Source organism: Corapipo altera, unplaced genomic scaffold (assembly GCF_003945725.1).
Source record: "Corapipo altera isolate COAL_440 unplaced genomic scaffold, ASM394572v1 76, whole genome shotgun sequence".
NCBI lineage: Eukaryota > Metazoa > Chordata > Aves > Passeriformes > Pipridae > Corapipo > Corapipo altera.
In genome coordinates this window covers 417,644-441,887 of record NW_020884964.1, presented here as the reverse complement: position 1 = coordinate 441,887, position 24,244 = coordinate 417,644, and the positions used below count along the sequence as shown (strand labels likewise).

General features: G+C 43.7%; 2 protein-coding genes across 6 annotated transcripts in view; one reads left to right on the top strand and one right to left on the bottom strand.

Annotated features, from left to right (window-relative positions):
• The window catches only part of ATL2 (atlastin GTPase 2), a 48,078-nt gene extending 33,598 nt beyond the window's left edge, over positions 1-14,480 (top strand). For 3 of the 5 annotated variants that reach the window (XM_027664679.1, XM_027664683.1, XM_027664684.1), the window contains 11 exons: positions 63-113; positions 2,180-2,236; positions 3,252-3,344; positions 3,590-3,728; positions 4,556-4,683; positions 6,804-6,860; positions 8,069-8,140; positions 10,677-11,108; positions 12,555-12,569; positions 12,669-12,779; positions 13,189-13,303. In XM_027664679.1, the coding sequence (XP_027520480.1) occupies positions 63-113; positions 2,180-2,236; positions 3,252-3,344; positions 3,590-3,728; positions 4,556-4,683; positions 6,804-6,860; positions 8,069-8,140; positions 10,677-11,108; positions 12,555-12,569; positions 12,669-12,776 (1,152 nt within the window). In that variant the 3' untranslated portion in view covers positions 12,777-12,779; positions 13,189-13,303. Of the gene's footprint in view, positions 1-62; positions 114-2,179; positions 2,237-3,251; positions 3,345-3,589; positions 3,729-4,555; positions 4,684-6,803; positions 6,861-8,068; positions 8,141-10,676; positions 11,109-12,554; positions 12,570-12,668; positions 12,780-13,188 lie in introns of all 5 variants that reach the window. The other 2 variants (XM_027664682.1, XM_027664681.1) reach the window with 2 other exon arrangements.
• Positions 14,481-17,210: 2,730 nt separating this feature from the next.
• EIF4A3 (eukaryotic translation initiation factor 4A3) lies at positions 17,211-24,240 on the bottom strand. The gene is made up of 12 exons (XM_027664685.1): positions 24,044-24,240; positions 23,750-23,822; positions 22,882-22,948; positions 21,855-21,917; positions 21,253-21,385; positions 20,441-20,521; positions 19,999-20,140; positions 19,066-19,204; positions 18,487-18,602; positions 17,828-17,935; positions 17,614-17,741; positions 17,211-17,407 (listed from the first exon to the last, which is right to left on the bottom strand). Exons 1-12 carry the CDS (start codon positions 24,207-24,209, stop codon positions 17,391-17,393), a joined length of 1,233 nt encoding a protein of 410 aa, XP_027520486.1. The 5' UTR covers positions 24,210-24,240; the 3' UTR covers positions 17,211-17,390.
• Positions 24,241-24,244: the final 4 nt, after the last annotated feature.

Sequence of the window (24,244 nt, the reverse complement as noted above, 5' to 3'; positions counted from 1 at the left end):
ACTATGTGAATGTAAAATAATGGTTTCATGTTATGCTGTAATTCTCTGACTGTCTCTTTCAGGTATATAACTTGTCTCAGAATATTCAGGAAGATGACCTTCAACATTTGCAGGTAAGAATACGCTGAATTTACATTAAGCTGCTCCTGAACTGAGAGTCTTGGCATTGTTCTAGGAGTTACTACTCATGTGACTGACTTGGGAGCTCTTGCTGCTTCATATAAAATACTGAAGCCAAAAGTAGTACTGTCTGTAAAAACAGTGTTTGCATCAACTTTGTGATGCTTTGATGCTTCTGTGGGGCCAACACAGAAGTAAAATAGTACAGGCTTCTAATCTGGGTAATTCTTTTAAAGTTTGTTCCCTGTATTGCAAGTTCTGAAATTCCTGAAGGAATGAGAAAGGAAAATGATTTATGGAAGTGCTTAATGACAAAATTCCAGTGTTTCCCCCTTTTCCCTAAAATAGGAAAACTGATGGTATTTTGTAACCAGTTTCTAAAGAAATGTGGGAACTTGGGTCAGGGCAGAAAGAGTGTCTTCTACCCAGAAGCCATCTCTAGTTTTTCAGCTGAGAAATTTCTGCAGTTTTATTTCCACTAAGAAATAAAAGCAGGAAAGAGCTGTTTTCTTTACATGTGCTTTTTATCCTCTAGTGGGACATTGTGGTCAAAGGTCTGGCTTCATGTGAGTGGTGCAAGAATCTTATCTTCTTAACTTAAAACCCGTAGCTTTAAAGACTAGCTTGTGTATTAACAAATGCCAAGACCATGACCTTGTCACAGCTTAAAACTCTTCTGTGTGTCTTCAGTGCTACAAAGGACTGGCTGCCAGTGCTGGAAGAAGAAGAGCACTAGCTAAACATAATCTTGTGGTGCTGTACTCAGTTAACACTGTTGTATCACTGGGCCAACACCCCTCACAGCCCTAAAAAACCCAACCAAGCACTGCAAACAAAAAAATCCGTAGATAATTATTTGAAAGCCAGGCTTTCCTTGTGACTTTGGTCCTTTAACAGCCTCAGTGGAATCTGAACAGAGCAGTCCCTTTACTGGAGGGTGAGATGTGAGGGAAGGAAGAGAAGAGAAGGATGATAAACATAAGCAGTGGGTAGGGGACACCCATGCATTTTAAGTTGTGCTAGGAATCGTGGTCTGAGGGAAGGAAATTCTGAGTTTCTGTTGTAACAGCAATTTATACAATACTGAATTACTGTTAGTCTTCCACTGCCTTTTTCATGTAGCAGGGAAGTGAATGAGGTAAGGAGTTGGGGTCAAGGAAGCCAGTCTCATATGGGCACTTGACCACTTTACAGCTGCTTTTGCTCAGGGTGGACAAGGGCTTGGAATTTGATTTGTGTTAAACCAGTCTTTTAAATTCTCAGATGCTTTTATGATCAACACAGGGGGAACCATCCCTTGAGCTGTGAAACTTATCTGAGATGTTCCAGGAGTTAGTTTTAAAGCAGAACAACAGCTGCCTGGTACTAGAGAATTCTGGTATGCTTCCTTCATCTTGACCCCCAAGGAGGCTGGCATGGATCAACTCTGCTGAAACAGCCAGCACAGTCCATAATTCATGTTCTTGTGGGTTGTTTGGCCTGCTCAGTCCAGTGAAGAATGCTACTGCTGCTGGTATTAAAGATGGTGAAAGTAGTGAGAGGAAGACAGCTGACACTTGCCTTTATACTGGAGGGAAGGAACAATTATCAGTTAAGGTCATGGGCTCAAGCAGAGATCTGAGAAGCTGCTGAACTTGGCTTGTATTTAAATGTCTGATACATTGGCTCTAGCCAAGTTCCTTGGGATTTCCAGGAATAAATGTTTTGTGGGAAGTAAGGGGCAAATGTTAGACAAGCTTACCTCCTTGCCCTAGGAAACAAGTGTTGGAAACTGGCTTGCTGAAAGATGCAACCAGCTTTCCTCTGAATATAGCCCACAAGCCACCCACTTAGAGCTGCAGTGTATTGACAGTTATGGAATGGCACTGTGAAGCCAGTGGAAATCATGTATCCTACCTGAATTTTACTGAGGATTGATATACTCATTATTGAGGTTTATTAGCCATTGTCAGTCTATAATAGGATTTTAGACTGAATGCTTTATTTTCTAGTGACATAATATTTTATGATAGGAAAATGTGTTTTATATGTGACACCCTTACACTCTTCTTTCTTTCAGTTGTTTACAGAATATGGAAGACTAGCTATGGAAGAAATTTACCAAAAGCCGTTTCAGGTAACTCTATGTTAAATGGATCTTAAGCAGCTGGATGTGTGGAAAATGAGCTCAGGATAATTTATGGAGATAAATTAGTTGGGCTGAAGCTAGCCTGTTCTCTCCAAAACTGATTTTCCTTCACTGTTGCCACATTGTTTGGCAAAAACACAATGGAAAAATGCTGAAGAGGATCAGATTTTGCATGAACATAGCTTTGTGCTTGAGTTATAAGGTGTAAAAGGAATCAAAGGATGTGCAGGTGTTAAGGAGAAAAATTTTATGCTACCTTCTTACTGATTACTCTGAGGTGTGATTGGTCTTTGCTGGTGCCACGTGGCTCTGAAAAAAAGGTCTCGTGACCTCTAGGAACTGGCATTGAGGAAAGCCATGTTGTGCATGTCATTTGCTTGAAGCATTCATTATTGGCTTCAGTGTTAAAAGTCTCAAAAGTGATTGTTTGCAAGGCCAGAGACAGGTTTGAGGCTGCTTTGTGGAGCCAGTGACTGAGATCTCTTCCGTCCTGAAGTGTCCTCCTTAACCTATAAGGGTATGAGTTGATTACTGTTAGTGGTGAATTTTAGGACTCTTGTGTCTGTCAGGTGTGATGCTCTTGTGATTGTCCCAGACAAGGTGTGTTCTTTGTAAAGCCTCTTGTGGGATATGAGAGTGATGTGAAGGTTTGTTTTCTGTCTTCAGCTGCTGGGAGAGAGTACAGTGCAATCCCTGCAGAATAGCAGAAGGCAAACCTGTGAAACAGGGAAGCTATCTTTTTGAGACAGTTGGGACTGAATTTGTGGGTTTCTTGTTTGGTTGGTGGTTTTTTTAACAAGCAGAAGCTGGCACCACAGAACTCCAAGGCTACTTCATTTAGAGCAGTCAAATACACAAAATCACTTATTTATATAATATACTTGCATGTAAATGTACAATATGTTTAGAGCAGCCAAGTACACAAAATAATTACATGTGTGATAGAGTTTTTGACCTTAGAAACGATGCAAGCCATTCACTGCTGTTGTTCTTCCTGTTACAGACATTAATGTTCTTAATTAGAGATTGGAGTTATCCTTATGAACATGCATATGGCTTGGAAGGAGGAAAAAAATTCCTAGAGAAAAGATTGCAGGTGAGTTGTCTCCAGTAGTCCTAGTCTGAACTTGCTGTCAAGGTAATGATGCACGATGAGCTGGCTCATTGTGCTCATAAAATGCACTTGTGATGTTTCCATTTGTGTGCAAAGCTGACGTTATTAGGTTCAGGAATAAAAACTTACACTTTTATGCTCTTAACTACTTTTAAGATGATATTGAGTCTTAATTGCAGTACTGTAAAACTGCTAGCAGTTCTTACTGCCTTTTTGTTTCCCTTCAGGTAAAGCAAAACCAACACGAAGAGCTGCAGAATGTAAGGAAGCATATTCACTCCTGTTTCAGTAATCTTGGGTGTTTCCTGTTACCCCACCCTGGTCTTAAAGTTGCAACAAATCCAAATTTTGATGGGAGATTGAATGGTAGGAAGCTTTTCATTTTGTTTCTTGATTCAGATCACTGAGTTTGTTTTCTTTTCTGATGGAAGTTAAGCACTGCAATGGTTGGCTATTGAAATGCCTGCTTGGAAAAATATAAGGCTAAAAGGTGAAACTGCAGACCCTAGAAATATGCACTGTGTGTTCCTTTTAGTGGTTTAAAGATCAAGCAGTTAAGCAGGCAGAGGGAATGGATATCTTTGTGTCCAGCTGTTGATTGTAATCTGATAATTTGAGACATATTTCAAGGTCATTAAATAAAGATTCCAAAGATAACTAAGGGCTCCAGGGGGAGAATTTGGAAAATTAAAGATTTTACTTTCCTGAAAGGCTTTTCTCTAAGAACTTGCTGAACCATAGGTGGGCTCTAGAATGACTAAAATAAAAGCTGTAGGATTCTGCAACTGCAGGAGAGGCAGTCAGGATTCTTCCAGCTGATGCAGAGAGAATGTTTAGAACATACGGAATGTATCAGAAAGGTAAAGGCTATGAAAGGAGTTGTGATGGTGGAGTGCCAATCACTGCTGTGCTGAGGGGTTATTGTACAAGATGTTGGCATAATTGGGGAAATGCACTGTAAATATTACAAGGACAGTGGAAGCTTGTTCTCTATCTGAAGTTAAGATTGGTAGATTAAGAGCAGGTGAACTTACTAAAGCTATACTATGTATTTAAGCCTTTAAATACCTTAAAAATGCAACTGAGGGTTGTGATGCTATGGTTTTGAAGGATCATGGGTTATCGGGTTCCTTTAGGAAATATAAGATTGAAAACTAACCACTCTTTTCCTGAAATTGATTGAATTTTACTAGATATAGATGAGGAATTTAAGAATGAACTACGGAATCTGGTACCATTACTGCTTGCCCCTGAAAACTTGGTAGAAAAAGAGATTAGTGGATCCAAGGTCACCTGTAGAGATCTTGTAGAATACTTCAAGGTAAGCAAACTCATACTAATTATTTCTGTTAATAGCTTAAAAGACAGTATTCTAATTTTAGGCCATGTTGTTCCCAGAGAAGATACGATATCTAGGCTGACACTTGCTGATCAGCTCACTTTTATTTTCATTTCATTATTCTGAATTTCCAGAACTGGCACACTACTTCCTAACAGAATAGCTTTTAGGAAGCTACTATTGGCAGAATTCTGGGTTGGTGTTTCTTTTTCTTCTCTCTTTGTAAATAGGCTGAAGTACTTCAAGCTTTATTAGATACTTTTTGCTACTTTGAAATCGTAGTTTGTCTGGATATGTCGCTTGCTTGCTTTTTTTAAATATATTAGAGTAGGTCTGATGTAGCTTTACAGATAGAAAACCAGCTCCTAAACTGCTGGGTACGCAGTGATAATTTCAGATACTCCCCTCTGGATTTTTAACGTGCAAAAAAGGTGCTTTATAGACACTTGCATGTGTAGCAGCCCTACTCTGAAATATTTGTGTGTGATACTTACAGCTGTTAGTCTTGAGCTTTTTTTGTATCATGGTGACACCAGCAGAAATGTGATAATGTAATCCGTACATCACCAGGAATTAGTTTGGGGGGTGTGGCCTTTTTTGAATTGGAATAACTTAGACACTTGGCTTGGTAAGAATGAGTGCCACTGTCTCCTGAAGACATGAATTTTGCTTTGCTGCTTTTGAGCATGTGTGTTCAAGGTAAAACAGTTAAGCTGATGCTAAGAAATGAGCTATACAAGGAAGAAATCTGAGGCCAGAGCTCTTTTAACTTCACTTGTTAAATGAAGCAACTTTTTTAAAGGAAAGGCATGATATGGGATGTAGAAATGGTGGCTGTTCTGACAAGCATAAAATCAACACTGGAGCTCAGAGTTTCAGTCTCTCTGTTTACGTGGCTGCATGCTGCTTTTTGCTCCAGTTTCTTCTCTAGTAGGACCTGATCATTATGGTGCAGGGAGTGCTCATTCAGCAGCAGTTTAGAAAGGATGCATCCTAAAAACTGAGTGTAAAACCTCTATTGAAAAGCTGCCTGATTCACATCCTGTATGCAGTCTGGGAGCAGTCCTGTGGTGTGCTGCAGAAATGCCATGCTTATGTAACTAAAGAGGGCTACTCCCTTGGGACTGTGCATCTGAAGCTGAGATTGTGAAGCCTGAGTTGGAGACTGTAGGGCTTTTACTTGGAGGAGATAGCTACAGAAGCAAGGAGGGTGTCAAGGGAATGGAGTCCTGTATAACTCTATATGTTTTTGTAGGTTGTTCTACAACCTCGAGCACTGAGTACATAGGGACCCTGATAACCTTGTTCTCTCCTCCTTTATAGCAGAAGATCCTCAGGCCAGAGGCTGTTAGACAAGCCAGGGGGTAAAATGATAGTAGCATGAGGAAGAGTAATGGCCCAACCTCTGAGGGGCTGAGTGACCTTGTTGGTGTAACTTGCACAGCTTGTCCAGAGCACTGAAATGGCCACTGCTGCCTGCTGTGCTCCACTTACCTGTCCCCAAAAGCTGTGCCATGGGCCACCTTGTGGGCTGGAGTAGACATTCCAGCCCTCTGAAACCCTGGGAAAAGAAAGGACATCTGAGGATGGGTAGGGTGCAGCACAGGGGTAGGCTGCCTGCTTAGCTTCTGGAAGTATTTTGGTAGCTCAGCTCTGTCTGCATTAAGTACTTTGATCTGCTTTTTTGCCTCCCACACTTCAATAGAGCAAGGCATATGGGGAAATACAAGTATTGGTTCTCCCAGGACTGGGCAGAGCTCTTGCCAGAAAGGCTGTGTGAGATAGTCATCTCCACTCTTTTGTTATGGATGAAGATTCCCTGCTTAGCAAAGACCTTCTTATGTATTTGAGGAAGCAGAAACCTGCTGTCAAGCCTGTCACTTCTTGAGACAGTGGCTGTGTCTCCTCAGGTTTCTCTGGTACCCTGCTGGGAACCAGTCTTGTGCGCAGGAAAGCTAGACTTACTAAGAAATTTACATAATTTATATTTAGCATTATTACAAAGAAATAATCTAAGCTCTGTATCATCCCTCATTTCTCATTCTCCTTAACCATAAATGTTTAGAAAAAGAAACCTTTTTTTTTTTTTTTGTCCCTATCAGGCTTACATTAAAATCTATCAAGGGGAGGAGCTACCTCATCCGAAATCTATGCTACAGGTATTTTATTTTTCTTTCAAATAATCTGATTAGGTGATGTGTACTTTGTAAGTTCTTTGCAGCTGAAGTTCATGACTGCTGCAGGTCCGAAGCTCCCACACACAGCTGTAGTTGTTGAAGTTCTTTGAGAGCCATCTGAACTGTAATGCTTGAGTACACATTTGTGTCTTCCCTCTGTTTTGTCAGGCAAATGGAGCAGGGGTCTGTCTGGTTGGCTGGGGTTTTTAGCTGCTTTGGTTTCTAAGCCCAAGTTTCCTGTAACTTGCTGTTTTTGGTATCTTTCACACTGTATTTAGCATCAGATGCAGCAGATGAAGTGGAGAAAGCTTTATAGTAATGTAGCTATGGCCACTGTCTCAGTGTTGCACCACTCTGTGTTGGGTTTGTTAGATTGGATAACTGCACTGAGGCTCCTTTTCTGAGTTGATCCAAAGAGGATGTAATCATCTTTAAAGCAATCTGAAAACAAAATGATTGTATAAAGCTCTGTTTTGAACCCTTGAATTGTTTGGGATGAAGAGCTTTCACCAAAGAGTGGGTTTTATGGTCAGTTTTAACCATTTTGTGTTTGTAAGACTGGGGTTGTTGGGGTTTTTTTAAGCTTCCTGTGTCACTTCACTAAGACCTGACTGTTCTGGGTGTTTTCTTGTCCTTCAAGGAACAAAATCTTTAGACTTTTTGGGGAGTTCAGAAAACTTATCACAATGAAACAAGGGCTACTATTATTTTCTGTACTTATCATGCCATAAATGTATCTGGAACATACAGAGGATAACATCTTGCAGCATTAACTGCAGTAATTGTTCCTGACATGGCACAGGTTGAAAATAAGCCTGAAATTCTAACAAAATTGACATTTACAGTTGACACCAGAACCGTACCTATATAATGCAGAAATAATACCACCTTCCTTCTTTCCTCACAGGTTAACATGTGACCCTTATGTGCTTATTAACAATAGAGCATTCAGAAGAGACTGTTCATAATGAAAAACCTGTACAAGCAAATTGGGGTTGGTTTGCAGGTGTACTAGAAAGCTGAAGAAAACATCCTCCTAGGCAGTAATATGTTTTGATGTATATTGCCACTTATTTTAGTGTGGCCTTTTCCTGGTCATCAGAAGCTCTGATGAGGAGGTTGGGCAGGGGTATGTTGACATTGTAACTGCCTGGCCATGGTGTGATGACACAGTGCTCGATGTTTTCCAGGCGACGGCTGAGGCGAACAATCTTGCTGCTGTGGCAGGAGCGAAAGACTTGTACAGTAAAGGCATGGAGCAGGTATGGGGACACAACCTTTTCTAAACACCTACATGCAAATACAGGCCTTCGGTTTTCATGTTGCACCCTGGTTGTGAGCACGTTAATTGAGGAGAGAAGCTCAGAGCTCGTGTGTTTTCTGCACTCTGCTCTCAGTGCGATCTCTCAGGCTGGGGGGGTGTGGGAATGGGTGTATTTCCGAAATACCACCTGTTAGTTGCCTCTACAGCTCTTGACAGGCATCTTAAAATCCTGTGGCATGCAGTGGGCAAGCAGGTGAGGAGATATTTGTTGGGCCAGGGTTGCACAATGGTAGAATTGTACTTCTGTAGTCTCACGCTTCTGAACTGTGGTCGTTCATTAGCTGTAAAACGCAAGGATTAATATGATTCTGGAGTTGTAAAAAAACCCTTGAAATACAAGAATTAGTTTGAAAAACATGTAAACATAATTTCCTACTTGTTTCTGCTCTTGAAGATGGTGACTGTAATATTCTAAGCTGAATGACTGGATGGATTTCATGCTTCAGTATAGCATTATGCAAGGTTTTATCATAGGAAATTCTGAAAACAATTACGTATCTCGTGAAGGTTAACAGGACTGTGCTTATTGTGAAACTACAACCAGAAAAAAAACAGTAGATGTGATAACGTGCTACAAACATAGCTCCCCATTAACTAGGTTAATTCTGGCCTTAATTACCCAAGTAGGTTTCCATTTTGAAATTAGAGTAAGACCTAATGCTACTGGCAGACAAGCCAATTCCAGTTGTTAGCAGGCAGTTTTGAGAACATTCTTCTGGTTTAGAGAGACTCCTTTGTTTCCATTTTGGAAAGTGTCTTGATATAGTAATTGTGTTGTTTATAATAAATGTCAAGTCTGCCTTCCTGCCTTGAATCTCAATGGTTGTTGAGATACTGTAGTTGTAAGGTTTCTTACTTGGAGCAGGGAACAAACAGGAACAGATGTTCCTTTAAACAGACTTTGTTTCCATAGTAATGTTCCCAGTACTGTATATTTTTATACCACCATAGAGATATGCACAAATACCTGGAATCATTTTTCATCCAGATGTCTCATATGATGTTCTTAACGTGACACAGCTCTGAAACTTGTATTTTTAAGAACAGAAGCAGGAACTCTTTGGATTTAAGACTTGATTATGTAAAGATAGTTCTTATTGTAGCTTCTGAGTTGTCCTCATGAACCAAAGCCCTCCTTTGCTGAGTGTGCATAACTAAAATACTGTCCCCCTAATGGCCTGAAATGTAAGGAACAACAGGTGCAGTCACACGGTGTAAGGAAACAGTGACAGTTATTTGTGTGGTGCCCTCTTGACCCCTCAGCAGCTTGTGGTGTTTAACACACTCTGGGCAATGTGAAAAGACTCTTTTGAAGAATGAGACTAGTGGCCATTTTCCAGAGAATTTTCCTGGATGTAGAGGACTTCAGTATGGGAAAAATCAGAGAAGTGCTTGTTAAACTTGAGCAAAGGGCAGAGTGGAGGTGTCAGGGTCTCGACAGTGATGTTCACCTTGAAGGAGCTTGTCAGTGAAGCCATGCATCTAACGAGGTAGAAAGTGGATGCTGTACTCTGAGAAACTGATCTTGTGTATACTGCTGAAAGGATGGCAGCAGGAGGAAGTTAAAGTTGTTGCTGCACTCAGGACACGAGATGTCAAGCAGTACTTTGAGGCAGGAAAGGGAAGGCTGTCGTTTGACATTATGTGGAAAGAATTACCAGTTCTTAGACACAGTCTTAACTGTGAGGGTCTGGAGGAGCTGGAGCTGATCTGCCATATGTGTGTGTCCGATGGCTTGGGTAAACAGAGTATAAGTCCTTGGAGTCTAACCATTTTCATAGCTGTGCTGATTCAGGGAGAGGAAGATGGTGGTGTCCACATCACAGTATCCATTTGAGTCCCTGGTCTTGTCTCCTAAACAGGGATGTACTCGCACAAGTTGATCAGAATCAAGCAGAGAGGACAACCTAGGGAAGAATAGGCTAGTGATGGCAGCAGCTAATTCATGTTAATTTGTATCCTCTGCTAAGTTCCATGAAGCCTACTAGTGGTAGCAATAAACAGGAATACACTTGTTGAGTGGGCAGAATCTACCTGTCTGTCCAAGTTCTGCTCTGACTCTCTCACTGAGGTGGGTGACCAGGAGTAAAAAGATGGCTTGTGGCCTTCAGAGTAGTCCTAAACCTTCCTCAAGTCAAGTTTTCTCTGCCCCTTGGTGTTCCTTTATTTCACTTTTTCATAGTGGGAATGTGCATGTGCCCATTGTCCTATCCTTCTGGGCTTGGAACAGTGACAGTATGAGTTCAGTCACGTGCTATAGCTCTATGTGTGGTTGGACAGGTAAGGTTCCTGCTGTGCTAGGATGCAAAGTACCTCTAGCTGCTTCACTAGACAGGCCATGAGCTTACAGAGCCAAGAGAGCTGCTGGAGGCAGTCTCTGGCCTGGGAGAAGGGCAGAGAGAAGGGGAGCTTTGCTTTCTGTACAGCGGAAGATACCGAGGGTGTGATTCTCTGATCTCTGATTACTCCAACAGATTTGTGGGGGAGATAAGCCTTACATTGCCCCATCGGACCTCGAGCGGAAGCACCAGGATTTCAGAGAGACTGCTATCAGGCAGTTCCGCTCCGTGAAGAAGATGGGAGGGGAGGAGTTCTGTCGGCGCTACCAGGAACAGCTTGAAGTGGAAATCGATGAGATCTATGCAAACTTTGTGAAGCACAACGATGGCAAAAACATCTTTTATGCTGCTCGTACCCCTGCCACTCTATTTGCAGTCATGTTTGCCATGTATATAATCTCAGGACTGACTGGGTTCCTCGGTATGAACTCCATAGCTACCCTGTGTAATCTCGTGCTGGGGATGGCTCTTATATCGTTTTGTACGTGGGCATACGTTAAGTACTCTGGGGAATTCAGAGAAGTTGGAACAGCCATCGATCAGATTGCTGAAGCTATATGGGAACAGGTTGGTATCTGTTTTTATTGCAAAATCTTCCTTTCTTGAGCAGACATACCAAACAGTTTCTGTTTAGTGCTGTGAGTAAAAAGCTGGTCTAGGCCTAATGGAGAATGCTAGTGCTGCCAAAAGGGAATTCTGCTCAGAAGTGTGACTGCTCTGTTCAGGAGGAGATGCCGCACACAAAATGTTAAACAAGGTTAGGATCTTATAAAAGAATTGTCACTTAAAGGCCTTAGTAGGTCCTTGGATGGTAGAGTGGAGGGACTCTTTTTTTGTTACTTTTTCAGAGCAAGGAATTCTGTTTTTAAAGGTATAGATAAACTATAGATGTGGTGGATAAAATATCTCAGATGGTGCAAGAAATGGGAAAGGCAAGACACTGCCCTCCTCACCTGATGTGATGCTGAAGGGCTGGCTAGTCCTTGGAGAGAAGTGGCTGGGTGACGACTCACAGCAGCTGCCGCAAGGGGGCTACAGCAGGTTTCTTCCTTCAGGAAGATTTGTGTTGTCTGTGACAACTTTAGTGGGTGCAACTGCTGATTGCAAGCAATGCTTAACAGACAAAGTCCTGAAAGAAAAGACGTCAGTCTAATAGCACCAGAGCTGGAGCAGAAAACTTTCTGCACTGAGGTTTTACTGCCTGAATTCATTTGACACAGCTGTGCCACTAAGGCCAATGTAGAGAATTCCTGACCAACTCTTGTAAGTAGTTTTTGGAGCATTTTGACTAGCTGTGTCCAGTGCCAGTAGAAGGGAAACACTTTGGTGCTGTTACTAGAAATAAAGGCCTCACTGAGCTTATCTGGGATGACATTTGAGTGTGTCCTCTGAGGCATGAGCAAATAACTAACTGGAGCCTTCTGTACAGATGCTTCTACAGCTGAAAAATTCCCATGTTCAAGGTTCATCCTAGGCAGTGCTATGCTAGACCTGTCTGAGCAACCCAGTGGGGTTCCCAGTAAAGTTGTGAGTTACACTGCAGCAGAAAAAGTGTATCTTTAATAGTGGGAGGGAACTGAGCATCAGGGTACTTAACCTTGAGTGACACCCCTAAGTAGTGATTAAATTTGAGGCTCTCCAGTACTGCTGTAGCTCCTTGCTTTGGAGCTTGGGGCTGAAGAGCACTTCAAGAAAAGTGGAAGGTGTCAGTTTTATGTGTAATACTTGCTGAGTGCTGCTGCTGCTGCAGGTTACCCAGAGCACATAAGGCTTGATTTGACTGTTACCTTCCCTGGAAGGGGGAAGACTTGGCTTATGCTGACAGGAGCTTGCTATTTGTGATCTGGAGGAAGGTGATCTCCAAAAGAGCTCACCTGGTGTTGCTGTTACAGCTGCACATCACCAACAATATGTAAAACACTGCAGGTCCTGCCTAAGTTGCTCTGATTAGATACCATGTTCTTGTTATTGATTTATCTGAATCTCTACTTTTCTTTTCCCTCCTTGCTTCAGAGGAATCCCAGGAAGGTGAGCAGTTACTGGCAATCAGGTTTTTTTTCTGAACTTGATTGACTTTCTGCTGTGTTTTAAGAGCCGTTTTTCCTAACAGCTGAATTCGTGTTTTAGGTGTTTTCCAAACTCTTTGAAGTCCTTAGACGCCGAACGATTCGTCGTGCTCTTACATCAGTGCCGCGACAGCGACTCTCATCCAACAATAACAAGAAGAAAAACTAGCCAGTATTTTTAACTTTCTTTCTGTATCTGAAGTGTTCACACTTACACATATAGGACAATAAGCTGGACCGTCTGGGCCGGTCTGCATAAATGCTGTAACCATACCAGACTGATGCTGCAAATGGGGTATGGAATTGCACATCCATCTTCTAGGAACTGTAAAGTGGTTTGAATTCAGTGAAATACTGCTATGTAGGAGGGGTATCACTTGTGTCAATAGCATGTGACTGCTTTAACCTCATTACTCTAGCAGCAAAACTCATTTCTCTTTCAGTTCATGCCACTTTGTGTCAGACTTCATCATTCTAAGTTTTTTCATTATTTCAAGTCTCATCTCTTTATATGGTTTTATATTTTCTTTTCCTTGGTTACCTCATTTTCTTGTTTCTTTTGCACATTTCTCATTCCACAGGTGTTGAAGCCCATGAGTGATAATTTGATGGAGGATCATATGAGACAGTCTGTAAAAAACTCTATCAAAGCAGGCCTGACCGAGCAGGTGGCTCACCATGCCAGACTAAAGACAGACTGACAGTTCGTCTCCTCTTCAACTCTACCCTCTCATCCTAGACATGCTTGCTGTACCATGAGAACTCAATAATAAAAAATAAATAAAAATAAACCAAAGTTTACAATCAACTGTAGAAGTAGTTTAGTGTGATTGGCTTCACAGATTGCTGCCATCACCAGGGAAGAGTAAGTTTGTCAGTGCTCAGCTTCTCAGACAAACTGGTGCCGTGGAGGCCGCCGGGGGTGGGAGGGAGGGTGTCAGTTTTACATATAGGCCCGGTGAACTGTGTATGTGTGTGTTTGGGGGTGAGGAAGAAGGGATCTTCCCCCAGTGTTTTGAGTCTACACAGTCTCTGGCTTACAGGGGGAATCTGTCCTCTGCAGGAGCTGATTTCAGGGAAGTGTCGTGATCAGACCCACACAAGGTGTGCTCTCACCAAATGTACCCAGCTCTGCACCATCCCCTCGCCACCTCTGCAAGTGTTTCTGTGTATCCAGTCGGTGGAGCCATTAGAGCACCCACTACATTACAATACATATCTTGCTTTATTGCCTTTTATACCAGTGTTACACAGATGCATGTGTTGATTCCTCACGCTGCTGATGGCAGGATTGGTGTGTAAGGGAGGCAGTGGGTCAGAGCAGAGCATGTCTTGCCTTGAACTCGCAGACCTGGTCCCGAGGGAGGTGCATATTGGAACTGAGCTGTCTTTTTCTGCAGTTTAGCCTTCATGTATATAATATTGCCATTAATTCTACTGGGGGAGAAATTCCATCCAAAAATGTTGCCTACAGCTACCAAGCAATGAGTTAGGATTGTCTGTACAGTGTGTTTAGTTTTTATTTTTTAAGAAATCACAGATAGGGCATGTATATGAAATATAAATATATAAATACAATTTTGTATCAAAGTTTTGTAGTTTATGGCAAAACCTGGTTCTGTGGTAGCTAAGTGCAGTTCCTGTAAAGGAATGTTTGTGGCTCATGTAAATGTGTGAATGCATCAACAATTTGAAGTTTTTTGATATATTTGTGATATTTACCTGCCTTGAGCACTGCAATCTCTCACCCCCTTGGGAAAATCAGTGGGAATGTTTGTTGTGAAACTCTTGTCTTCTGTTGCATTTTAAAGTTATTTCCTGTAATTTATTTTCAGTACATGATTAAAATCAGTTGTGTATATATGAAATGAAATCTGTGCTTATTTTTAAAAGATGTTCAAGTATGTATTCTACTACATAAACTATGTCAAATACTTATCCTGACAATTATATGAACAAATTGTCTATTGTACTTCATAGCTTTCTATTGAAGCTGATGTTTCTCACATGCTTGTCTCTGGAAGATGACATCTGTCTAGATCATACCCCCTCCCTGCGTAGGAAACCTCCTGCTATTCTAAAGCACGCTTGACTTGAGGAGTTGCTTGTCAGACTCTGCCCTCCAACAACTGTATCACTGAAATCTTGTTACTGGCTTTATTTTCATTCTTGGCTAAATCAGTATCAACTGTGTGGAGTGTAAAGGCAGCTAAATAATTAACTGCTGTAGTTTCAGCTGGAAATGGCTCTGTGCAATAGCTGGGATTTTTTGCATTCCTGAATGGTAACAATTTTCATCAACATTTGAGCTTCATCAGTCTCCTCTCTCTCGAGTGAGGGAAATCATCTGTTTAGGACTAAAGCAATTGCACTGTGACTTTTGCACTGCAAAGAACTGCTGGGGAGTGGTGGTTACCTGCCCTCTGGAGATGAGGGCTCAGCTCCAGGTGAAAGATGCTGAAGATGAGGTAGGAATGTCGCATTTTATGATACTTTCTTTCAAACTGTACAGATTAAATACTGTTATTCAAACAAGCCAATGCTTTGGTGATTAATGTCTTAGTCAAATGATTGAGTCACACAGGGGGCTTGGAGAGGCCGTTCTTGCCCTTGCTGCTTGTGTTCTCCAGGAAGGTGCTCTTCAGATCTGAGGCTGTGCTCTGCCCTGCAGTCTCATGGCAAAAGAACTTTCCAGAATATGGACAATAAGCTGGAAGGCTTTAGCTGCACTTTTTCCTTCTAGTAGAGAACTGAAACAGGGTATGTGGGGGGAGACTTCATGAACACTGTGCTAACAAGTTGCAGAATGAATTCAAAACCCCCTCGGTTTTTGTGGGAGGGACCAAAGATGGGAAAAGGAGGGGGTCAAGATGACTTTTGAGCAAGTCTGGGAAACTGATTTAGGGCATAAAAGGGGCTGGTCATGTGGCAACAGGTTGCTGGTGTGTGTTCTTGTCTGTTAACTCCATTTCTTACCTTCTGGCAGAAGGGACTCCATTCTATGTGCTTATGTGCACAGAGGTCTAAGTGCCAGCAATGAAGAGTGAGGAGGTGGGGTGTTGCTCTGTGAATAGCAAGCTGGATTTAGCCACCAAGTAGCGCAAGGGGCCTGGGAGTCAGGTATTGAAGCAATTCTAAATCTAGGCTGGATACACATTTGTTTTTTCCTGAGGCAACCCAAGGACGAGGAGGTCTGGGCTAACAACTTAGAGGGTCTGGGGTTTAGCTGGGATCCATTTGTATTTGTGGGCCTCCCTTTGTGGGATGCAAAAGAGGCTCCAAGGACCAATTATGGTATAGACTTGTGTGTGGAGACCAGCTGCTGAAGGGTGTTCACAGGGGGTGTGTGCAAGGGTGGGCTGAACCAGCAACTGAAGCACAGCTTTGGGCCATGTCCACGTGCCAATCACAGGAGCTGACTAGTGATCCAGAGGCTGGATGAACTGAGCCTCTTTGCCCAGTAACTGGAGGGATCCAGGGCCTGTGTATGTATTTCCCACTGACAGACCTTTGTTCTGATCAGCTGGAGAGGAGCAGGATGTCGGTGTTGGTGCTGTTGTGCCAGTGCTGAACCTTGACCTGTATGAATGGCATGAGCACGTGCTGCGTGTGCCCAGTGGGAATGCTGGCTCAGCCCTGCTGCTGGTTGCACATGGGGGCATGAAGCTGGAGTGGCTTCACCTCCATTGGGCAACCCCTTACAATTAGTATTCTTAGTAAAATAAGATTAGTATTTCTCAGGTTTTGCCTGTGTACTATTAGAAGCATCAGGACTGTGCACAGAGTGGGTACAAGGGAACTAAGAACCTTCCTTAGCAGAACACATGGGGGCATAAAGGAGATGATAGATGCTTGTTTTCTCCATCCCAGGCTACTCTGCTACTACTCAGGAAAGGAGTTCTGAGAGCTGTTCCAATTCTGTGGTGTATTTAGCCTTGCTGCCCCTGTCCTCACTGAGCAAGCAAAAAGACCAATTTAACAGCAAAAGCATAGAGCAGAACATGGTAACTTACCCCATGCCTGCAGTATAGCTCTGGCCAACTCCTGCCTCAGAAAAGGGATACAGCAGAGCAAGGAAGGAAAGCTACGTGGAAGATACTACAGCTAGCAAAGTACAGCATAATGCCATAGGGAGACAGATGAGGAGAGATGACTGGGAAGATGTAACAAGCTACAGCAGCCAAAAGAGGTGGAGAAGGCAACAACACTGGATATGTGTTCTGTCACTTCAGGAAGTACCTGCCCAAGTTCCTTGGGAGGGGAAACCCTAATCTGGAGCAACCAGTGCAGTGATTTCTGGCTCCAGAAAGACATAAACAGCAGGAAATTTCTGGCTATCTTATAACTCAGTTCTCCTAGAGCAGGCTAAGGCCAGACCACAGATTTTTCAAGTAGGTGGCTGATCCTTAAGAGTTACGGAAACTAAAAAGTACCTCAGAGAGCCTGGCACAATAACTAAAGGGTGGAACACAGGAAGCCCCGTATTTTATGAACCAAGATACGTGGAGTGTCCAATGTGTTTTCTGATTGTGCCAGCCAAGTATGGCAGTATCTGAAAACTCCCCGCCTGTTACTGTTCTGGGTTAAAGTAATTAAGCATAGGTTATGGTAAAATTTCATTTTAATTGAAAAACATGGGTGGGAGTAAAGACAATATTTACACAAGTTCCTAAGTGCAGCTCAACTCAAGAACATATGACCAGGAATATGGTAAAAGGATGTGGGTCCAAAACAGAATTATGGAGGGTACCGAATGGTACAGCTTCCTGTTGAGCACGGACCTTCAGATAAGATCAGCAACTGAAATGAGAAAAAATGGAAGAATTAAAGTATGCACCAGGTGTGCTGAGAGCCACAGCCCAGCAGTACAGCACACCTACTGCTGCTCCCAGGCTCTTCCCAGGGGAAGCCAAGATGGGTTGGGCTTGGGAAAGAGGCATGTGGCAAAACAAAGTATCTGGCCTTTCTTTTCAGAGGCAGCAGGGTAACAGCCTGGCTGCACTCACCGTTCATGGGCATCTCGTCTATCTGGGTGGAGTAGTACTGCTCGATGTCCCGCAGGATGCGAATGTCGTCGTTCTTCACAAAGTTGATGGCGACACCTTTCCGGCCGTACCTGCCTGACCGGCCAATTCTGTGGAGGCAGAGGGAGAGAGGGAATGGAGCCACCTTGGGTAAGAGTCACCCAGCAGCACTCCCCCCTGCAAAGGCTCAATGTACCTGTGTATGTAGAGTTCTCTGTTGTTGGGCAAGTCGTAGTTAATGATCAGGGACACCTGGGGCACATCCAGGCCTCTGGCCCAAACATCTGTCGAAATAAGGACTCGGCTGGAAAGAGAAGGGACAATTAGGACTGTTCTACCCAACTGAGAAGGGGGTGAGAGCTGAGAACCCTCAGTCTCCAGCACAGGGCATTCCCTGCTATTCTGTGCTTGTCCCTGCCCACAGCACACCAGCAGTGTCTACACTTTTGCTGCATGGAAAGGTGTCTCATGGCCTATCACAAAACTTCAGTGAAGGCAGTGCCAACACAGAAGGAATAACAACAGTACCTTTCAGAAGGACTAATGCTCCCAACAATTTAAAATACAGAGGACAGAACACAAATATTTTTCCTTATTTTAATGGCAGCAACTCCCAATGTCTTCAGCAAAACAGAACAGACTAATTCTACACCTAGAAGTACAAGCATCCCTCCTAGGAAAGTGGTAATCTCCCAACCCTGTAAGGCCACAGGGAGAGAGATGGAAATCAGAGCTCTTCCTAATTTGAGCTGAACAAATTTTTTTGAGAGGAGAGGTACTATAGGTCTCCACACACTAAAGAAACCCTGCCCTGAGGTAGCAGTGCTGTAAAGCAATACTGTTTAAGGCACTCACCTTGCACCAGATCTAAACTCTTTCATGATGGACTCTCTCTCTTTCTGTGGCATGTCCCCATGCATGGATGAAACTGTGAAGTTGGCTTCTCTCATCTTCTCTGTGAGCCAGTCGACCTGTGAACACAAACAGCCAGGGTGAACTCTCTGCTCAGGACAGCCAAACACAACAACTGTGTTCAGAGAGTATTTGCAGAGATGTTGCTGGTAAGGACTGAGAGACACTTCAACAGGCATTCTTAAACTAACAGAAGTGGATAATCCTTAGAAAGCACTGGCTATATGATACAGGGCTCCACAAGCCCTGAAAGGAAGAGCATTTATTCAGAAAGTGTGGTTTTGTTTCAGGAATTACAAGCTATTAGAATAAGCACATTCTTACCTAGTTCTCTAAAAAGGCAATTCCTGTCAGCTGTATCAGCCTTGTTGTTTAAGTTAGGCACATCCCAAAGACAAATGTTTAATCTGTGCTCTTACTGAATTATTTCCAAATAGAGAGGCAACCAGACCTCTTAACTAACCCAGCATTGTCTGAGTCACCCTCAGAAAGTAACATGCCCCCCTCTGATGGCTGCTGTACCTTTCTCTTGGTGTTACAAAAGATGACAGCCTGGGTGATTGTCAGTGTGTCGTAGAGGTCACACAAGGTATCAAACTTCCATTCTTCCCTCTCCACAGCCACGAAAAACTGCTTGATTCCTTCAAGGGTCAATTCATCACTGTAGGGAAGAACACCACCATAAGCAGGTGAATACATGCAAAGCAGGTAGAAGGATGTGCTCCATCGGAGATCACACCTCTGCCCTGTGTGCTGTGGGTTGCTGGGTCCATGCACAGGTCTGAGTTGTTCTAGAAAGTCCTTGGAGAACTCTGCTCTAAGAAGGGCCTTGAATATGACCCATTCAAGAGAGACTAGAACTGCTCTGCTCTAGACAGACAGCTTCGATTTCTGTTCTCATTGTTTTACGTTCAAGCTTCTTGACAAGAGACTGAAGGAACTCTCAAGGAGCTTGAATGTACTAAATGGGGCAGTAGAAGAGGTCAGGCAACAAGGAGACTCCTCCTATCAGGCTGCCTACACTTACTCCTCTGACTCCTCCTGAGTTCCAGTGCCAGACCTGTGACACCACCAGATGTAAGCTATACCTCCAAGAACATCTGGGATCAGTCAGCTAAAGGTTTTTGTGGCCGGCTATATAACAGGAAATTGATGGAAGAGGCCTACAAAAATCCTCTGGGGAAGCACAGGAATTGGATAGGTGTGAAAGAAGAGACTGCTATCCATGGGGAGGATAAGGGGGCAGCCAGGCCGAGCAGCAGCACACAAAACTGGAACAAGGATAAAGTCAGAGTGATAAGCCAGCCTCTGATGGAAAACAAGGCACGAGCATGTCTGCAAACACTCAGGTAATGGTGAGGGACTCTCTATATATTATAATCAGTTAATAATGTGAAATGCTCAGGGCTGCACCAACTCAAAGAATACCTGTTTTTTCCAGGGAAGCTCACTCACCGTTTCACCAAGATGCGAATGGGGTCTGTCATGAATTTGTTGGTCATTTCCAGAATTTCATGAGGCAAAGTGGCACTGATTAGAACCACCTGTGTAGCTGGAGGCAGGTATCTGTACACGTCATAAATCTGCTCCTTAAAGCCTGCAGTGCAAATCAAGTCACACAGAACAGTTTAGCACATCTTTCTCCCAAATATTCTCCTCTTTCACAGTTTGATCTGGGATTCAGTACTGGGTCTATGCTATGAGATGAACACTGATGCATTAATCAGTATCATCAGACAAGGCATATTATGCAGTTTAACCCATTACAAGCCTACAATTAACTATAATCGTCTAACTTTGGAAAAAGCAACTTTTAGAAGTGGGCCTGCCAGCTGGGACACCCTGGAATCTCAAAGAGGTGAAGAGAAGGCAAGTAAAAGGGAGACAAATGTTTTACCTTTATTGAGCATTTCATCTGCTTCATCCAACACTAGCATTTTGATGGCACGAGTTCTTAAACTTCGACGACGAATCATATCTGTAAGATTTCACTTTGTAAGGTGAAAGGGCTCTGAAAGCAGGTGAGCCTACACTGCTCCCAGCCTCTGGCAGGGCATTTTGGTGCAGCAGGGACAGGCTCTTCCTCTGCTTTTTTTTTTTTTCCCACGTGTGGGGACTAGCTCTGTGTTCTCCCAGCGACAGGTGCCTGTGTAAGCCAGGGCTGTCTGCTTCTCAGAGACCCAGAAGGTGTGAGCCTGAAGGCCAACACTGCCACTAATAGTAAATTTTAAAATCTTCATGCAATGAAACCAGAAGGTACTAGCTGCAAGTGTACCTGACTTAACAAAGGGGGAGCAACAACCAGTACACAACCAGAATATGTGGACTAACTTTGGCAATGAAGTACACCCAGCTTCTATCCCCTTGAAGATACTTAAGTATTTTCTGAGATTGTAGCATTTTCTCCTTAAAAAAATTTTCTTTTTTCCTATGCCACCATATAAAGACACACTTCATCAATGAAAAACAAAACATAAAAAGAGAAAATGAAAATACTATCCTCCCCACTGATTTCTCTCTAGCCTTTTCCAGGTATTACTACAGCAAGTTGTTACCTTGTTCCACTTCACGTTAATATTACATTAGCGGTGTCATGATAAATGTAATTTCCATGCTATTTAAAATCAAAGCACCCAGAAGCTAAGGAGGTTCCCATGGCTCAGCTCAGCTCTGAAGCTGGAGGTGGTGCAGCCTCCCACGTTTCCTTACCAAACACACGGCCTGGAGTGCCGGCAACAACGTGCTGCCCATAATCCAGTTTTCGGATGTCTTCCCCCACGTTGGTCCCTCCAATGCAGGCGTGACACTGGACATTCATGTAGTCCCCCAGAGCAAGAAGCCCCTGTGTTGATACAAAGCAATGGTTTAATTCCCTGAGCTCTTCTAAGTTTGCATTTGTGAAGAGATGCAGGTCTGCACAGCCAAACCTCAGCCATGTGGGTTTTTTTAAGAGCTGTAAGCACAAGGAGCTGGAGGGATTTTCTGTGTATGTGTGTTATCCAAACCTCAACAACAGCAGGTCTTCAAACACTGGGAACCCAGTTCCCCAGGGATCACAGCTGCTTTAAAAGTGTTGTCCTTAAAAATTCAGTTAGGACTGTGTACAACCTTAGGCTGCCAACCAACACGGTCATGCAAGCAGTAATGGATACAATGCAGATGAGCAAAGCAGCTCAGATGAAAATTTCTTATTTCTTTCAGGAACAGAAAGAAACAGTGGAAGCTGTGCTTTGAGCTCTGCTGGGGGAACACCACAGCATCGGCCCCAGGCCTTGCCAGTGCTTTACAGACAGGGATTTAAATGCTCTTACCTTCTGAATCTGCACAGCCAGCTCTCGAGTGGGCGCCAAGATCAATGCCTGGGTCTCACGAACCTGATTAAAACAAATGATGACATGGAAGTTAATCACAGGCCATAGAGCCAAGCATAAAAGATTATGGGTCCCACAGCACTCTGAAATGTCCCAGCTGAATTAAGGGTCAGTATGCCTAGAGAGCGGCTTTCAAATAGAGCATTTACACAGCAACAGCCTCTTTTAAGTTACTTTTGACAAGAAAGCATTTAAGCAGTTCTTTAAGAACTTATTTTTCATTCCAACCCAATTTCTGACCAAAAAAAGTGTGTACTTTTCTTGCAAAATAGAAACAAATTTAAAACCCTTCAGTTTTGTATGTTTGGTTCAGACAAACACCCTGCCTTGCACAAGGATTCCAAGGCAATCTTTTAAAGTGTCAACTTTGAAAGATATTATGAGCACTTTACAGAAATGAAGCAAAAGCTGATCTTTGCATTTAGAACATGCAACCTTCATTTTTATGTCCCCAGGCAGTGACAAATGAATAACAATCCAAGCTTAAAGAGATACCAGCCCACAGAAAACCATCATTTTATTCAATAGCATCTACACATTCAAGTTAATACTTAAAAAGCATGGACATGATACCCCTGACCAGAACAAAAGCAAACATTTGTCAGTCAAAAATCTGGGTTTGATTCTGTGCAATGTGTGGCAACTGTTCAGACAGGCTGATAATGCTACAGGACTGTCTGAAGACAATTCTGCTTACTGAAAGATTAACTTAGCCCTCTAATAGGTGGAACAGTCTGTTAAACCCAACTTTATAATTACAAGACTTTATCTGAACTTATTTTGCCAGACTGGTTTTAACAGTTAAACTGTTACAGAGTAGAACCAGAATTTTGTCTGAGGTTCACCGCCCATAATGAAAAGATTTCAATGTAAGCCTTCATTTATTAATTCCAAACAAAAAACGTTTTTTATGATAAAGACTACTGATTTAGTAAAAAATATTTTTTAGCACATGCTGTGAAATTACCTGTATGTCCAGGCACTGCAGAACAGAGATGGAGAATGTTGCTGTCTTCCCTGTTCCTGACTGTGACCTGAAAAACAGATGTTTGGTGAATACTCTGGATGTCTGGATACAGGTAACTTTGACATATTCCACCCCTCGGCTCTTTGCCGCTCCTCCACTGCAAAGAACTCAATAGTGGCAATAGTGTATTTGACAAAGGCTTGTTGTGATCACAGCATGATCTGCTGTCAAGCAGCTTTGACATCTGCAATACCAGGGACAGAACACTCCATTGCAGGGTCCCCAGCTATGGCATGCCTACTCCTTATCAGACCACATTTTAACTTCCTGTAATCTCTCATACATATACTTTTTTTCTCTTTTCAAACGAACAACAGACAAGAGAATACAATTTTGAAGGCTAATAATTCCCACTAGCGACCTAGAAAGGATTTTTTTCAGTGGCATGCATATCCTTCTTTGTCTCTAAAACACACCTTTTTTTTTCAGTGACCAAACCTAACCAGCTTTGACATTAACAACTGTTAGGATCACAGTCCATGTGCAGCATGGCCAGTTTCACCCCGTTTTGCCCATCATATCACAGAATGGCTTGGGTTGGAAGGGATCTTAAAAATCATCTCGTTCCAAACCCTGCCGTGGTGCCACACACTAGACGACGTTGCTGTGGGCCCCATCCAGCCTGGCCTTCAATGTTTCCAGGGATGAGGCATTCACAGCTTCTCTGGGCAACCTGTTCCAGCGCCCCACCACCATCAGGTCACTGCCCAAACCCTGAGACCGACACACACACACACACACTCCCCCCGCCCAAGGGCCCACAACCCCCTCGGGGCACCCGCTCCCGCCGCCCCAGGGCCCCACTTACTGGGCGATCACGTCCCTGCCCTTGATGATCTGCTTGATGGCTCGCTGCTGGATGGCCGACGGCTTCTCGAACCCTGCGGGGGCGGCCACACCGTCAGGGCCGGAGCCGGGACACCCACACGGCCTCAGCCCCGCACGGCGCAGGCGCGCGGCCCACATCCGGGTGCCGCCACGGACCGCGGCGCTGCCACGGACACGGCCCCGCCATTCCCCACTCCCCTTTCCCCCTTCCCCTTTTTCCCTTCCCCCTCCCCCTTTGTCTCTTCTCGCCCTCCTCCCTCCCCGCCGCCCTGACCGTAGGCGTAGATGCCGCGCAGGAGGTCCTCGCGCAGGCCCATGGTGTCGAAGGTGGGCGTCACGTCCACCTCCTCACTGGTCTCGAACTCCACCTTGGTCATGTCTTCCTCCTTCATGAGGCGCTTCCTGGCCGAGCCGCCTGCGGACCCCGCCGACCCCGCCATGGCCGCCCCAAGCCCCGCGCGCGCACCGAACCACG

Excerpts from the sequence above, each read along its gene's own strand:
- EIF4A3 (XM_027664685.1), bottom strand. The coding sequence starts at position 24,209 with ATGGCGGGGTCGGCGGGGTCCGCAGGCGGCTCGGCCAGGAAGCGCCTC. Across the intron at positions 19,205-19,998 it reads ATTCGCATCTTGGTGAAACG|TGATGAATTGACCCTTGAAG; the intron begins GTGAGTGAGCTT and ends TCTTCCCTACAG. Across the intron at positions 17,742-17,827 it reads AGAGAACTCTACATACACAG|AATTGGCCGGTCAGGCAGGT; the intron begins GTACATTGAGCC and ends CTGCCTCCACAG.